Below are 15,445 nucleotides of genomic sequence, written 5' to 3'. Positions count from 1 at the left end.
ACTATGGTTCCAGCTGCCCTGAGATCATTGACAAGTTGCCCCCGTGTAGTTCTGGGCTGCTTTGTCACCGTTCTCATGATCATTGCAACTCCACGAGGTGAGATCTTGCATGGAGCCCCAGACTGAGGGAGATTGACAGTTATTTTGTGTTTCTTCCATTTGCGAGTTATCGTGCCAACTGTAGTCACCTTCTCACCAAGCTGCTTGGCGATAGTCTTGTAGCCCAGTCCAGCCTTGTGCAGGTCTACAACCTTGTCCCTGACATCCTTCGACAGCTCTTTGGTCTTGGGCATGGTGGTGAGTTTGGAAGCTGAGTGATTGCTTGCTTCTATGGACAGGTGTCTTTTATACAGGTACTGTATCAAGCTGGGATTAGGAGCACTCCCTTACAGAGGGTGTTCCTCATCTCAGCTCGTTACCTGCATATAGTGAAAAGACACCTGGGAGCCTGAAATCTTGCTGGTTGATAGGGGATCAAATACTTATTTCCCTCACTACAATGCAAATCCATAGCTGACTTTTGGGCACTGGGCTTTTGAGGGTTTGTTTGTTGTTATTCTGTCTCTCACAGCTACAATAAACCTACCATTCCAATTATAGCCTGGTCATTTCTGTGTCAGAGGGCAAACGGACAAAATCAGCAGGGGATCAAATACTGATTTCCCTCACTGTATATAAATATGACAACACACATAAACAAATACATAAATCTAATCAATTGGATATTTTGCCATTTTGCTTTTAAACTTAAAAATACATCAATGAAACAAATTCAATTATCCTATCTGTATTTCACTGTCTTTAAGAAGCTGTGAACTCAGAGACATATGATACAACAATGACTAGCACTGACTGCTCTGGGTTAATAGTTAATGGCCCCACAGGAAAGAAGGTTAGAGTGCCACATGATATTAGAAGCTGGGCTTGGGAGAAAGACAGGCAGATCATTTCAACCTGAGAAGTGATACCACCAGCAAAGCATCCTCAACTTTAACGTGATTCTTCCTATCAAGGCATGTTGGATGCTACTGAGAGCACAGCTAGAGCATTCCCATTCTCACTATTATTTATAGAACGGCTTCCCAAAGATTCTTCTTGTTGCTCTTTTGGTTCTTGTGCTCTGGAGAAGGCCAAACTGTGGAAATTATTATGTGAGAGTTCTGTGATGGGGGATAACCTGTTGCTGCTGGGCAAGCAAAATCAGGACTCTGAAGCTTACAGTAGTCATTAAAAGGAAAACTTACCCGTACAAAAACTGTACTGAAATATTTTCCCTTCCATGGCTAATAGCAACTTTGGGGGTGATTTAAGATGAGGAGGGATAATTTTAGTCCCATCCTTTCCCTGTGCTGTGACCCCAGTTAAAAACTGGGACACACCCCATGGCTGCCTTTTGAAAGATAAAAACTTGGGTTGCTGTACAATAAGACCCAGGCAATCAGCCAAGCTAGATGAGACTTTCACGACAAGACCTCCCTCTTTCTTTCTTGTCATGGAAGTCCTGTGCCACATCTAGCTTGACTGATTGTCTAGTAGGGATGTGCACAAACTGAGGTTCGTGCACTGGTTCAGCACCATGGAGAGTGGTGAGCAGGATCTTTACAAAAGAGGAGGTTTTAACCTGCTCTCTGCCACCACATGCAGCTCCCTGCTGAGATGGCGCTGCCCAAAAGAACCCGTATGTAGTGCAAGCATGCACATTTTTGGGGACAGTGCCGTTGCAGCAGGAAGTGCTCTTTAACTTATTCATAAATGATCTAAAAGTTGGGATGAGTAGCCAAGTGGCCAAATTTGCAAACGACAATAAACTGTTAGGATAGTGAAATCCAAAACAGATTGTGAGGAGCTCCAAAAGGATCTCTCCAATCTGTGTGGGTAGCTGCACCATAGATTTATTTAAGGGCATTATAATATTAGCATTTTTATTTTCATTCCCCTTCCTAACGATCCCTAGCATGGATTTTGCCTTTTTCACGGCCGCTGCGCACCAGTTGACACTTTCAACAAGCTGTCCATGACCCAAAGATCTCCCTCCTGGTCAATCACTGACAGCTCAGAACTCATCATTGTATATGTGAAGTGGGGGGGGGGTTGCCCCAATATGCATCACTTTACATTTGCTTACACTGAAGTGCATTTGCCATTATATTGCCCAATGGCTAAAGTGGTAGGTATTGGTGTGGCTAACACTGGGCACAAGCAGCACATGCCTCCCCTTGTCTGGCTAGGTGCCTCAATCCTATTGGTTACCACCACCACCCCGACCTTCTTTGGAAGAAGCAGAAGACAGTGGAGAGAAGCAAACTCTGGGCTGGAACTGAAAAATTCCAATCCAGAAGGCTCTCCCCATCACTGCCTGCTCTCCTCTGTCACTGAGACTCTATCCTCTGTGCAATTTTAATGAAAAAGGGAGGGATAGACCCAACTGATCTGATTTGCAGACCCAAAAGAGCCAGCATGGTGTAGTGGTTAGACTACATTAGGACCAGGGAGACCCGTGTTCAAATCCCCATTCAGCCATGATACTAGCTGGGTGACTCTGGGCCAGTCACTTATCTCTCAGCCTAACCTACTTCACAGGGTTGTTGTGAGGAGGAACTTAAGTATGTTGTACACCACTCTGGGCTCCTTGGAGGAAGAGTGGGATATAAAATGTAAAAAAAAACCCCTACAACCACCCCCCCACCAAAAAATCCAAACTGATGTGCACAGTGGTGTGCAGCCCACCTGCCGAGTGGCAACCCAGCTATTGTGCATGGTGGAGAGGCAGCAAATGGCCCTCACATTCAGCGCCAATACAGCTGTCAAACATGGTGGAGTGGGTGGCAGCCAACCATCATGCCCAGCAGCACCCCAACTGTTGAGCGTGGTGGAATGTAGAGGAGGCAGCTGGCAACCCACCTGTTCAGCATGGTGCAGAGAGTGGTAGTTATGGCCCAGGTAGAGATAGGTAGCTCCCCGCAAAGTACTGTTAACTCCTTGCAAAAACAAACAAACCCAAAACCCTGTTTTTTAAAAGTGTGTGGTGGCAAAACCACCACAAAGTAAACAAGAAGTTCTGGTAAGAACTAATCTACCTAATTTCCTTTCACTGTCATCTTAAATGATAATTACCATATTCACAAATTAGCCCACTTGTGCATCAAACATTCATGCATCCTCCATCTTGAATCAGGGTGGATGACATCAGAACAAACTATGCTGTTGAGGTGTCCTTATGTGTTACGTTAGCCCACTTGTGCCTCAAATGTCCACACGTCCATCAACTTGAAATGGGGTAGATGACATCATCTCAAACTACATCGTTGAGCTGTCCCTATGTGTCCCTATAACTATACGAAATTGGGTTCAAATTGGTTCAGGCATTGCAAAGTTGAAGGGGGACACACATGGACACACACACACACACATGGACAGATGCATATACATACACAAAGCTGGGTGATCTCATATGCTTACTTTCCTAAGGAAAGTAAAGGTTGAAGGGTGAGATACAAATACACAAGGAACCCCCACTCCCCAAATTACATGTGGTGGCAAGGCTATTGCAGGAAGTGATTGCAAAAGACATTTGAAAATAAAGCAAGTATTGCAGGCCAAAACAAGCCAGATATAACAGGGACGGTCCATGTGATAGACAGCATGAAAGGGTTAATTATCAAAATGGATGGGACCAGGCTCCAGATCTTTTAAGAACCTAATAATGTCTCTGGTGCAAGCCAGAAAACAACAACAGACACAATGCACAAGACCAAAGACCAATTCAGACATTATGATGTCTGTACACTCTTACACATGTTTGTGTGAATGACTGTACCTGTGTTCATTTAAAAGGTAAACCTGGATATAGGCCCTTCAAAGGCATGGTACAGACAGGAAGTGCACTTCTGTACTTGCAATCAGCAAAACATGTGAATAACTGTACCTGTGTGCACTGTACACTCGTCATACGAGTGCTGACCATAATGTGTGAATGGGCACAAAGAGACCTTGAAATTGAGACAAGACCTTCTTCTTCTTCTTTTTCCTGTGGATGGTAAAGGCGTACCAGGACCATATGGTCCCACTAACGCCCCCTACTGGAAGATCGATAAAGAGCTCAAGCGTTTAAACTAATAAAGATCTACAAACGTTCAAATAAACGAGACAACTTGAGAAAACTCCATAAAAGTGAGATTGCCAGTTTCCAACCTCGTCGATCCAGAAACAACTCCCGTATAGACCTACCGCTAAAACCAGCGGATTGAAGAGAGAGAAGAAAACCAACACGATCGTCGCTGAAACGGATACAATCCCACAAAAGATGGTCCACAGTTTCAGAAACTCCACAAAACTGGCACAAATCATCCCCCGATTTTCCAAGAAGAAGCAACCTATCCCTAGTCGAGCAGTGACCTGACAGCACCCTGAACAAAGAGACTTGCCGGGCCTACCCAGAACACCAAACAAGCTGAAACCACCCAGCTTCGGGCAGAAAGCATAAACCCTTTGACCCGTGGAGTCCACATCCCAATCCACCTGCCAGACCTTCCGCAATTCCGACTGTACCCAAGATCTAACCTCCATACCATTAAATGGGATTCTGCAATCCACATCCGGGCAGTCCAAAGACTCCTTTGCCACAGCATCCGCAAGTTCATTACCAAAGATCCCAACATGGGAGCATACCCAGCAAAACCGGACGCAAAAACCCCCCAAATGGAGAAAGTTACTCAGGTTCCAGATTTCAGACACAACGGGGGATTTATTCAAAAAAGCACCCCCTTGAATAGCCTGCAAACCGGACTTAGAGTCTGACAAAAGCACATACATCCCAGGGGGCATTCCCTGGACCCATTCCAGAGCTAAGAGGATCGCGGTGAGTTCTGCCGTCATAATGCTGACACCCCCAGTCAACCTATATCCCCTTCTCACGCCCAAACTGGAAACAACAAACGCCACAGACACCCTATCTCCCTAGATGGTCCTGGAACCGTCTGTATAGATCCTGCAAAAACCAGAATCCGCTGATAACCGTTCCAAAGCCAGAGATTTTGACACAGTGTCGGACTCCCTAAAAGGGCCTCCCCCCAAACCGTCCAGCAGAACCTCAGGGGGACTATACAGCCAAATTGGATAGATCAAAGGCACATTCTGCGCCTGCCGTAGCCCCTCAGTGAGATCCGACTTAAGCCATCTGAACAATCTTACCGCATGAGGGCAGCGACCTCCATCAAACTTTCCAGGATCGCTAAACTCCCAGCATTGTTCATACACGGAGCCCCAATTCCCAAATGAAAAATCCCGGAGCCGGTTCCATAGCACAATATCCAGGTATTCCCGACGCAATGCCCCAGGCATCTCGCCAGTCACCCCCCGGAGAACACTACAAGGAGTAGTAGGGAAAGCCCCACAAACAGTCCAGAGAGCTGTAGACTGAATTACATCCAACCTGTGCAAAGTAGATTTGGAAGCAGATGAAAAGGCCTGACATCCATAGTCCATCACCGAGCGAACCATGGCACGATACACCAACAGAAGAGACCCCCGGTCCGCACCCCAAGAGTTACCAGAAATACTTCTCAGTAAATTGAGACGCGGCCTACAACGATCTTCAAGGGAACGAACATGGGGGATCCACGTTAGCTTGGAGTCAAAAACTACTCCCAAAAACCGAAATTCAGCAACAAGCTCAATACAAGAGCCGTACAAAAACAAGCTGGGAGCCACCGATACTGAATGACATGTAAAAATCACCCCCTTCGACTTCTAAGGCGAAAACTTGAAGCCCCACTCGTTCCCCAAAGACCTTTGTCAGACAGGAAGCTTTTTATATCCTCCCTGCTGCAAGGGAAACCTATGGTTGATCCCATGGAAAGGCCTGGAAGAAAGGCCTTGAAGCTCAAAAGCCTACTGCAGTGTCCTCAGTCTGATCCTAACAGTAAGAAGCAAGAAAAAGCTGTCTAAAAGACCTCAAAACTGGAAAGAACACAGACAAGGGGAAGACACATTATGGGATCAGACACATGCAAACATGCAGGCTGCTACTGAGGATAGCAGGCAATCACAGTGGTTGGCAGGAGTTTAACTAATGGGAGCATAGTGGACACATTCTTGCTATGAACCACTTTCATCAAGTAAATACTGATTACAGAGCACAAAAACTTCTAGCAGTCTAGAGGTCAGGTCTCTCAGATCTCATTCTTCAGGAATGCCATGATGCTGTTGCAACCAAATCCAACTGACATAACTTATAGTGCCATTCAATACTCTTTGATCAATACATGCTTTTCGATTTTCAAAGCCTTCCTGCGGATGGATAAAGTGAACATTTAAAAAATACCAGGCATCCAATAGCAGCTATTCCCACCAGTGCTTTGGGTTCTAACCACATGAGAAATCCAATAGCCACTCTGCATTGAAGCTGCACATCTTATAGTAGCCTAAACAGCCAGGCAGCTGCAATCCAGGTGTCAACCAGCAATGATATAAAAAAGAGATACTTGCGGTAAGCAGTCGTCTAATTCCCCAGCTCTGAGGGTAAAGTGACACTTTATCTCCTGTAATCTGAGCAATATGTTATGGGTCTCTCAAACTGGACTGGAAGACTCATTAAGCTAAACACTCAGTAGTGTATGGACCCAGAAACGGAATTGCTGCTGTGTAGAATCTGTCTGTCTTCTACACTGGATTGCTCTGAAATTAAGTTATGTTCAGAACATAATGGGTAATTCCTGTATCAGTTTCATGCTTCCTGTATTGTAGCAGTATGAAAAATGCTGTTTGTCCCTGTGTCTGTCCATATGTAGGCAGGTGAGAAAGTTTGAACCAGAGACAAGTGAGTCCCTCCACAGTATAGTTCAACTTGAGGTTTCCATGGCATTTTAAAGTATGACAATTCAGCATGATGATATACTCATTATAGTCCAAGACCAGCATAATGAAAAGAAATCTTAAGCAACACATATACGAATCACCACACTTCATATAAAAATAACAATACTAAAGTTTTTATTTACAAGGGGGATTCAAGGTTCAGAGTATTCATGCTTAACTTGATTACAGATATACCTTTGAAATGGCATATGATGACAAATTTAGTGGCTGGTTACAGTATCTTCTTTATTTTTATTTCTCTAAGGCATCACTACTCTCATGTGTGGCAGCTCTCGCGAGAGTTTGAGAGCAGCTGCTGATTAGTGATGTGGATGGGTGGAAACTGCTGGCCAGGAGAACGGCTGAGCAGGCAGGGAGGAGAAGCAGCAGCCAAGCCGCCCACCCGCAAAAAAAGGCAGTGGGGAGGAGAAGTGGAGGCCAGGCTGCTGGGCCGCCGGGAGAAGCAGTGGAGAGGAGAAGCGGCGGCCAGGCCGCCTGCTGGTCAAGGCAGAATGAACTGGGGTTGGGGGGGGGAGAATGAAATGGGGCTGGGTGGGGAGAATGAAATGAAGATGGGGGGTGGAGAGACAGGGAGAACTAGGGGTGCAGATGCTCTACACTAGATTAGCTAGTTTCTTAATGTTTTCTTCTAAATGGTACATTTACAATAGTTTCAACAAATTGGGGCTGTTCTCATGAGCAGCCCTACCCAGGCTTGCACAACCCTACCTGGGTAGGGCTGTTTGTGTGGAATGCCAGATTGGGCCCGATCCTTTCGCTGACCCGCTGGGTAGCCCATGTTTTCCCCCTAAATGTTTCCATGGTGAGCACACCCTTCTGCCCCAGTCATCAGTTGTATGCACACTTGGGCTGCCTGAAGCCCAAACATGCACAACGCTGGGTGACAAGAGCAGCCAGCAGTGGGGGAATCCCCCAGTGCACAATGTTCCTGACATGGTGCATTGTGGGATGCCAGAGGACTTACTCCTCCGGCTCCCAGCTCTGCCGCTCACCATGGTGTAGCCAGTGTGTCACGCAAGCAGCAGAGCCTTCTAGGAAACTTTGATCGTGTGTGGGGACGCAGGTTGGTGGCCACCCCACCCCCATTTCTCTTGGTCATGTAAACATCCATATTATATTGTTGGCTTTCTTGCTACCTTCCTGCTGTTAGTTTGAGCTTTTCCTTTAAATTAAGAACAGACCAAACTCCCTTTCCCCACTCTGTTTCCCGAAGTGCTAAGGTGAATTTACTGCTCCTCACAGCATTCCCTGTGTATATGAGCTTAAAGGTCTGCAATTCTTAATGGACTTATTTTGTATATGATTCAGCTAAGAGGAAACTAGCCATACAATCCTGCCCCTAAAACCTGTACCCTGCCTCTCATTGAGAGCTTAACTAAAAAAATCAGTCCATTCCTCCCAAACAGCAGGACACTGTCTTGAACTAACTTCTCCTCTTGAGAGTCAGACACCAAATTTCCTAATCCACTCAGAAAAAACCCATTGAGGCTATTCCCACGATCTCTGAAAAGTGGGCTAAGGTAGCTTAGCCCGCTTTCCAGGGATCGTGGGAACCACTGGGCTTGCAGGTGAGCCCAGAGCTCCCAAGGTGGCTAGCCTGCCTAATTCCCCCTCCCGTTAAATGAGGTTAACGGAGCGAGTGCTCCGTTAACCTCACTTTTTTGCTCGTGTGTCACCATGGCACACAGCAACACACAAACAGACCCCCCAACCAGGAGGCTGCAAGCAGCCTCTCGGGCTTGGGGGTCTCTCCAGGATGCCACGTGGCTTCTGATCCTCGCAGCCCCCACTAGCTCCATGACAGAGCTGGCAGCCTACGAGCAGCTGCTCATCTGCGGAGAGAGCAGGCTAAGCCCACTCTCCCCACAGACCACATTGAGGTGCTTCACAGCAATCGTGTGAAGTGCCTCGTTAACTGTCATCTTCTCTCCCCAACAATCCAAATAGGGTTTCCTGGGCAACACAGGGGCTGCTCTATTAAAAAGCCCTGGCTACACACTTTATATTCTGTTAACTCTTTAGCAGCCACACTAAACACACCAGGTCTTTATGCACATACAAACCAGAACTTAACATACAGTCAACTAATGCAAACCTTTAACAAAGTAAAAAAATACTCCTTTCTCCACTGTAAGCCACATTAAACCTAGGTTTGGATGATTGTCTGAACCAAGCCATAGTGATTTACATAGCAAAAAAACCCCCAACAAATTCATTGGGATAGGGATCTACAATTTGAATTCCTATCATGAGAGGAGACAGAACAAGGGAAGGCAACCAAGACAAAGGTAACGTTGGATGGTGGGACTACTTTGAAATTCTCCACAGCTCATGAGATTCAATGTCATGAGAGTGCCATAGGATTCCATGGCAGAAATCAAGTGCGGTGCTTCAGCACCACAAACACATGGGGGCTATTATCAAAATTAACAAAAATCGGGCTAGGAGAGCCTAGCCCGATTTTTGTTAATCATAAGAACCAGCGGGCTCGCAAGTGAGCCCGGTGGTTCTTGAGCAGCTAACCCGCTCAAGTAGCCCGCCCCTTAGCCCAGGTTTGCGGAGCGAGTGCTCCGCGAACCCAGGCTATCTGCTCGTGAGTAGCCGCAGTGCGGCTCCGCGGTGCGGCTCCATGGCACAGCTACTCCTGAGTAGACCCCCGACCGGGAGGCGAAAAGCCGCCTCCCGGCTCCGGGGTTCTCCCCAGTATGCCCTGCGCACTCGCGCAGGGCATACTGGGGCTTCCGGGGGCCATGTGGCCCCCACTCCCCCCAGCCCCTGCCGGCTCTGTCACGGAGCCAGCAACCATGTGGGCAGCCGATCTGGCTGCCCAGGGCTCCCTGCTTGGTTGTCTGCAGGGAGAGCAGGCTGTCTTCAAGTGGGCTGTCTTCTTCAAAGATGCAGTATTTTGTTTGATTTAATCTTGAATAAATTCAAGATCAGGTCTTTAAACTTTACTGAGAATATTTTCTATTACCACCAAAACCACTTTTTAAAAAAAGCATTAAAGCAGACTTACCAAAATAGTATAAAAGAAAAAGCTCCTCCAGAAACACTCTGAGAAAGTGAGTCCCCCACATTTCCCCCTGATGCACTTTTTTGATCCCCCCCCCCAATTTAAAAAATATGAAATATTTTCTTTTGGGATTATGAATAAAATATTTAAGAAAATGTGTTCATATATATTCATATAAGGAAAGGTGTTCTGGCCTTTACTATCCCAAGTTTCTTGCTTGCTTCAGATTTCTCCATCTTCTGCAGCATGTGAAAGAAACTGGAAACATGTGAAAAGGCAGAGAGGCTTGTCTCAACACAGGCAATTCAGTTTTCATAAGTCATTAAGACGATAAAAATGAAGGATCAGAAGAAGCAGAAACTGCTGAGTGATATAGTGCCACTAAATAATACAGATGGACCTCATTATCCATGCGGGTTTTGTACTGCCCTACAACCGTGGATAACGAAACCACGGATAATGAGTCATTAAATGAATGGGAATTGGGTGGTTAAGTTCTTGGAGGGCAAAGAAAGTCAGATAAAGGCAGAAATAGGATCAAAAAAGCAATGTACCATTCTCTCCAGGTCTCCAGCTTTCCAGAAAAGAAAGCTGGTTTTGGTTTCCACCCAAAACCCCAATCCGGCCAATTTCCCACCAAAAAATTGCAGAATTTCTTTTAAATCTGAAAGCAGCAAAATGATTCCTTTAAGCAAAAGGGTGGCTAGAAGTGACCTCGGAGGTCATTTTTCAGTGACCTTCAGCAAAATTTAGGAACCGCGGATATACAGATCTTAACCCTTTGTTTTGAAGCATATACCAAGGTCAGGTCTCCATTGCCTGTATGCAGATATGCGTAACCATGGGTTTCAGGACCATGTGTGACGTGGTCCATCTGTATACCAAACATGATCAATGTTATGAGCAAAGTAGGTTATGCATAATAAATGCTCCTAAAGAAACAATGTGACTTTAGACCTGTAAAGGGCACTTGGGAAAAAAATTGCATATATTTCAACTTCCAAAAAGAATTCTGCTTTTCTGGGGGGTGGGGAAGGAAAAAATTGTTTCCCCCCATGACTTCAAGAAGATTTCCAGAAATTGTAGATGCCTAAGCCTGCTATTCCTTAACTATATAAGTAAGCCAGTTCCCAACATAGTTCCTCCAACTGTAACCAAGACACAGAATTCCAAGATAGCACTATGCAGATAAAGGGGCAGAGTTGTGAAACACAAACAAGCTTTATTATCAACGAAACACATTCAGCACCCATCTAATGCACTCTTTTAAACCTCTTTTAATGCTGTGCTTGGGGTTGCTGTTGCAGAACCTGCCCTTCATCCCTGACACTGGGTGATGTAGCTCTCAGTGACAGGGATCCCTCATGGGATGAAACACTGCACACCCACCCCATGGATCCTTGCAAGATATAAATGCTCCCTCCTTTTCATAAATGCTTCCAGACCCTACTTACCATAATGATGGGCATTTTGCTAGTTGCTAAGAAACTGCTGCCATGACATGAATAGCCCATTTTGTTATTAAAAGCCATCTCCCTGTACCTTTCACATGGGTTAGGAATATGATGCCCATACTGCAGAAGTGTGATGGGATAAAGAAATTATATTAGCAAATCTCACGGAAAGGTGGAAACATTTTTAAGAGGAAGTGCATTGAAGCTAAACAGGTGTTAGGAAGATAGAGAATTCTGTCTGGTGTTTATAGCATAGTAGAAAAGAAAGGGAGGGGAAGAGAAAGAATTAGGCACATCATTGCCTCTTAGCTGGAATTTGCTTTCCACACCAATAGCATGAGCTTCCCAGCAACAGAAGATTTTATGGTGACCTCTGTATCCAAGCTAGGTTAAGCAGACCTTCAGCCTGAGCCTAAAGATGTTTTATAAAGTAGGAAGTACCACTGGCTAACATTGCACTAGCCAAACTTGCACTGTCTGGAGTGTGTGTTCCAGACTAGTGTTGTACTAGTGCAAACCATGCAAATCCAAATGATTGGGCACAGCTACATAATCTTCTTGCACTAGCACAATTTTGTTGCACAAGTAGCTCAGGATATTGGCCACTGAGTTTGAATCTGTTTACTGCCTAATAAGTTACCTCTGCTAACTGATCAAAAAGGCATCTTTTAAAAGTGGTGATTCTCTTTATTTACAAGGGGGAGAGCAACTGGCTTTATCCAGTCCCAGCACAGCAAACCTCCAGTGGCTGTTGCTGGTGTCAACCTTATGTTTCTTTTTAGTTTGTGAGCCCTTTGGAGACAGGGGGCCATCTTATTTATGTATTGTTTATTTTTCTATGTAAACCACTCTGAGAACTTTGGTTGAAGAGTGGTACATAAATATCCATAGTAGTAGTAGTAGTAGTAGTAGTAGTAGTAGTAGTAGTAGTAAGCATGTTTCATATTGCAAACCTAGGGTTCATTTATATATGCATGTTTATCACTTTGTGACATGCATATGTGAATGAGCTGTCACAGGACAAATGTCACTTTCAGAACTTCCATATTACCACAAAAATCACTGATTTTCAGCAGAATCAATTCACATATTGAGTTAAGAGTCATCATGTGATTAGAAATCAAGGGATGTCCATGCATAACTAATTTCAAGTCTCAGCCAAGTCAGTGGATCTGAAACAGCTTAAATACTGATACTTCAGTGTACTTGATTTGTAGACCAGCCGTCTTAAAAAGAGATGTAGCATGACATAGGTGATCAGGAATTGTACATGTGTGCTGCAATGTATATTCTTTGGATTGGCAATACTCCCCAACACTTTGGATTGGCAACACTCCCCAACACTTGCTCTTCGTACTATTCACAGTCCCAGTTGCTTGAGAAAAGACCAATCAGGCACTAGAACTATGTTGCAGTGGTCAAATATGTTGTGTAAGTTCTGCCAAGCCAAGCCTCTAGGGGGCTTCTGTTCTTGTTTCGCTTAAGGGAGCTGCTGGTTGCCTATTAATACAGAACCTGTTACTGGGGATTTTGTCCCGTCTGTGTATGACCCATAGACTTAACAGTGGCAACGAGGATAGGATTTTGCTCTAACGGCAGTACTGCTGTTTTCTGCACTGGGAAAATCTACAAGTGAGTAGCTGTTGTTGGTTATTTAGTAGTATTCTGAAGGGTTCTGGTTCACATGCAGAGCGACGGTGGGGGCAGGGGTAGATGGGGGCTAATTGTGTGAGGTGCATCTTTGCAGTCCCTCAAAGTGCATCCATTAGTCAGGATGTCGGCCACAGCTATTAATGCCAGCAGAACACTTTGAGGACCAGAAACCTAAAGAAAGGGATCCTTTGGCAGAAGATGAAACAGCTGGGGGTGGACAGCAGCCTTTTAAAGAATCGGGGACATAGACAAGCAAGGGACAAACTGCAGGCTGCATGATATGGCAGCCAATGATAAATATAAAGACAAACTATCATTATATTTAATAGAGCATTTACTAATGGACATAAAATGTGCTCTTCTCCACTTGACCTTTGCTAACCACTCCAGATGCCATTATACTATGGCTTCTTATCATGTCTGCAAATGCTGTGTACCAGGAGACCATTTCTAACTCCATCCGAAAGCAGAAATGCAACATGTGTTGATCTCTATTTGTAATCTTCCCAATCCCCAGCAAAGAAAGATGACTCCAATATTTAAAAAGTCCAACACAGATATTATCACTGAAGGTAAAAAAGAAAGCAATAGAAATACATAATTTAGAATCCAGTCCCATATGATATTCAAGGTTTTATATTAATTAAAGCAGAAAGAATTCTGCCTCCATGTTACACAAAATGAGTCTCCAACTTTAAATGGTATAAATTTGCAGAATTTTGAAAAGGGGGTCAGTAGCTCTACATGTTGCAGAAAATGCCTGAAATGCATGCACAATCCATTACTTTTTCTCTGCTGATGTAGGCTTGGTTTCAGGTTCTGCATGGTCTGTAGGTATTCTGGGGGATGGATATGCATGCAGCAGCCTAGGAGCCATTCTCTAGTTGCTAATCCAACCATCCTTAAAGGCACCATTAATTGTTAATTGGGGACACATATGTAGGCAGGCAAGGTACAGGCCCTTAGTGTTTACTTACTGAATAATGCAGAGATTCAGGCACTAGCTTAAGGAACACAGATGACTGTACCCCAAGTGGTTGCAATGTACTGGCAGGAGTAATATTCAATGCACAGGCAGAAATATTCTCATTATTCATTAATATTTATTAATACACTTATCTGCTTTTCTGTTGAAGTATCCCATACAACAAAAGACGCAATCACATTTTCAAAGGGTATAATTAAAATATTATCTCCATACTTTGAAGTTTATTCCAAAATATTAGCAGTAGTTTTGTATTTGGGGTCATTTGAGAAGCACCATCACATCACCTTCCTTATGCATTTTGTAAAGCGTCCCCCCTCACCACCACACACACTCACCCCATGCCAGAACAACCCATTGCAGTTCAGCATGTTCTGTATCTGGAATGAACAGAAGCCACCACAAGTTCTACATTTCATTAAGTCACTTACCAGCAACAAACTAAGAGCAGATTCAGGAGCTCGCTGCGCAGCCATCGTCTTGTCCTCTCGCATATAAATCCTCCCTTGGATTCACTCAGCTTTTGGCCCTCTGTCAAGGACAAAGCATTCACTGGCACCTTTTCCAATCTACAAACACAGAATCCAGAATCAGAGAGAAAATGCTTTGAGGAAAATGAAAAGGTTAAAATTTTAAAAAAAATTTGGAAAGGCAGGAATGAGCTTGAGCTAGGCCAAATTTTACACTAGAGAGAGAAGAGGGATGAAATGGAGAGCTTGCTGGAAAGATGAAGCATCAGATCAGAATCTGCAGGATATTAAAAAAAATGTGTGCACACAGCAGTAGGAACATGGCACTCATGTGTAACACACACCTTACATGTCAGGTTAAAAATAAAAGAATTCTACCAAGCCTCCCACCTCGGCTTGGGAAATAGAATTAATTGCTTTTAACTGTCAGGAGACAAATCTCCATTGTATATCAAGCTTCTACAGCCCAGATGTTGCTATTTTATTTTAGCCTTCCCCCCTCCCTTCCAACAGTGCAGAAATAATGCAAAAATACATCACAACATACCGCTTGCAAAACAAATGTCTTCTTTCTTCCCCCAAGCAACGTGCTTCCCTATTTGGAAAGCAGGCATCTGCATAATCCAGACATGAGCTATGACTGAGCAAAAGCAAGGAGAACAAGCTCTTGAGAACAACAATTACCTTTATTATATCTGAATGACAACTGGGATGTGCGTTGACCCTTTTCACCTTACTGAAAGGGGAAAAAAACTATTTCTCCTTGTCTCCAAATGGACTCAGCTCCCCATGGAGCTAACACACTTACAAGAAACATGTAATTACACAGCCTGCCCTGTTAGCGTTCTGATCACGCTGGCTGTACTGCATGTCTGCGGCAGACAAGCTTCCCATTTTTCTCTGACTCGTCTCTGCTTCAGTTGAGAGATGCATGTTACAGTCCCCTGTGATGCTCAGATGGGCATCACAAAGGCTAATGGTGAAGACAGGAGAC

The 15,445-nt window shown here is 44.6% G+C and overlaps 1 protein-coding gene across 2 annotated transcripts in view; it reads right to left on the bottom strand.

The window, feature by feature from the left end:
- FRMD4A (FERM domain containing 4A) overlaps positions 1-15,150 on the bottom strand; it is a 614,972-nt gene extending 599,822 nt beyond the window's left edge. The window contains exons 1-2 of one of the 2 annotated variants that reach the window (XM_053257645.1): positions 15,136-15,150; positions 14,413-14,550 (exon numbers count right to left, since the gene is read on the bottom strand). In XM_053257645.1, coding sequence (XP_053113620.1) covers positions 14,413-14,475 — 63 coding nt within the window. In that variant the 5' untranslated portion in view covers positions 14,476-14,550; positions 15,136-15,150. The other variant, XM_053257644.1, reaches the window with a different exon arrangement.
- Between the last annotated feature and the right edge of the window lie 295 nt (positions 15,151-15,445).

The sequence above is a fragment of the Hemicordylus capensis genome, chromosome 5 (genome assembly GCF_027244095.1).
Source record: "Hemicordylus capensis ecotype Gifberg chromosome 5, rHemCap1.1.pri, whole genome shotgun sequence".
Lineage (NCBI taxonomy): Eukaryota > Metazoa > Chordata > Lepidosauria > Squamata > Cordylidae > Hemicordylus > Hemicordylus capensis.
The sequence above is the reverse complement of the archived record's forward strand: the minus strand, read 5'-3'. Positions and strand labels throughout refer to the sequence as shown.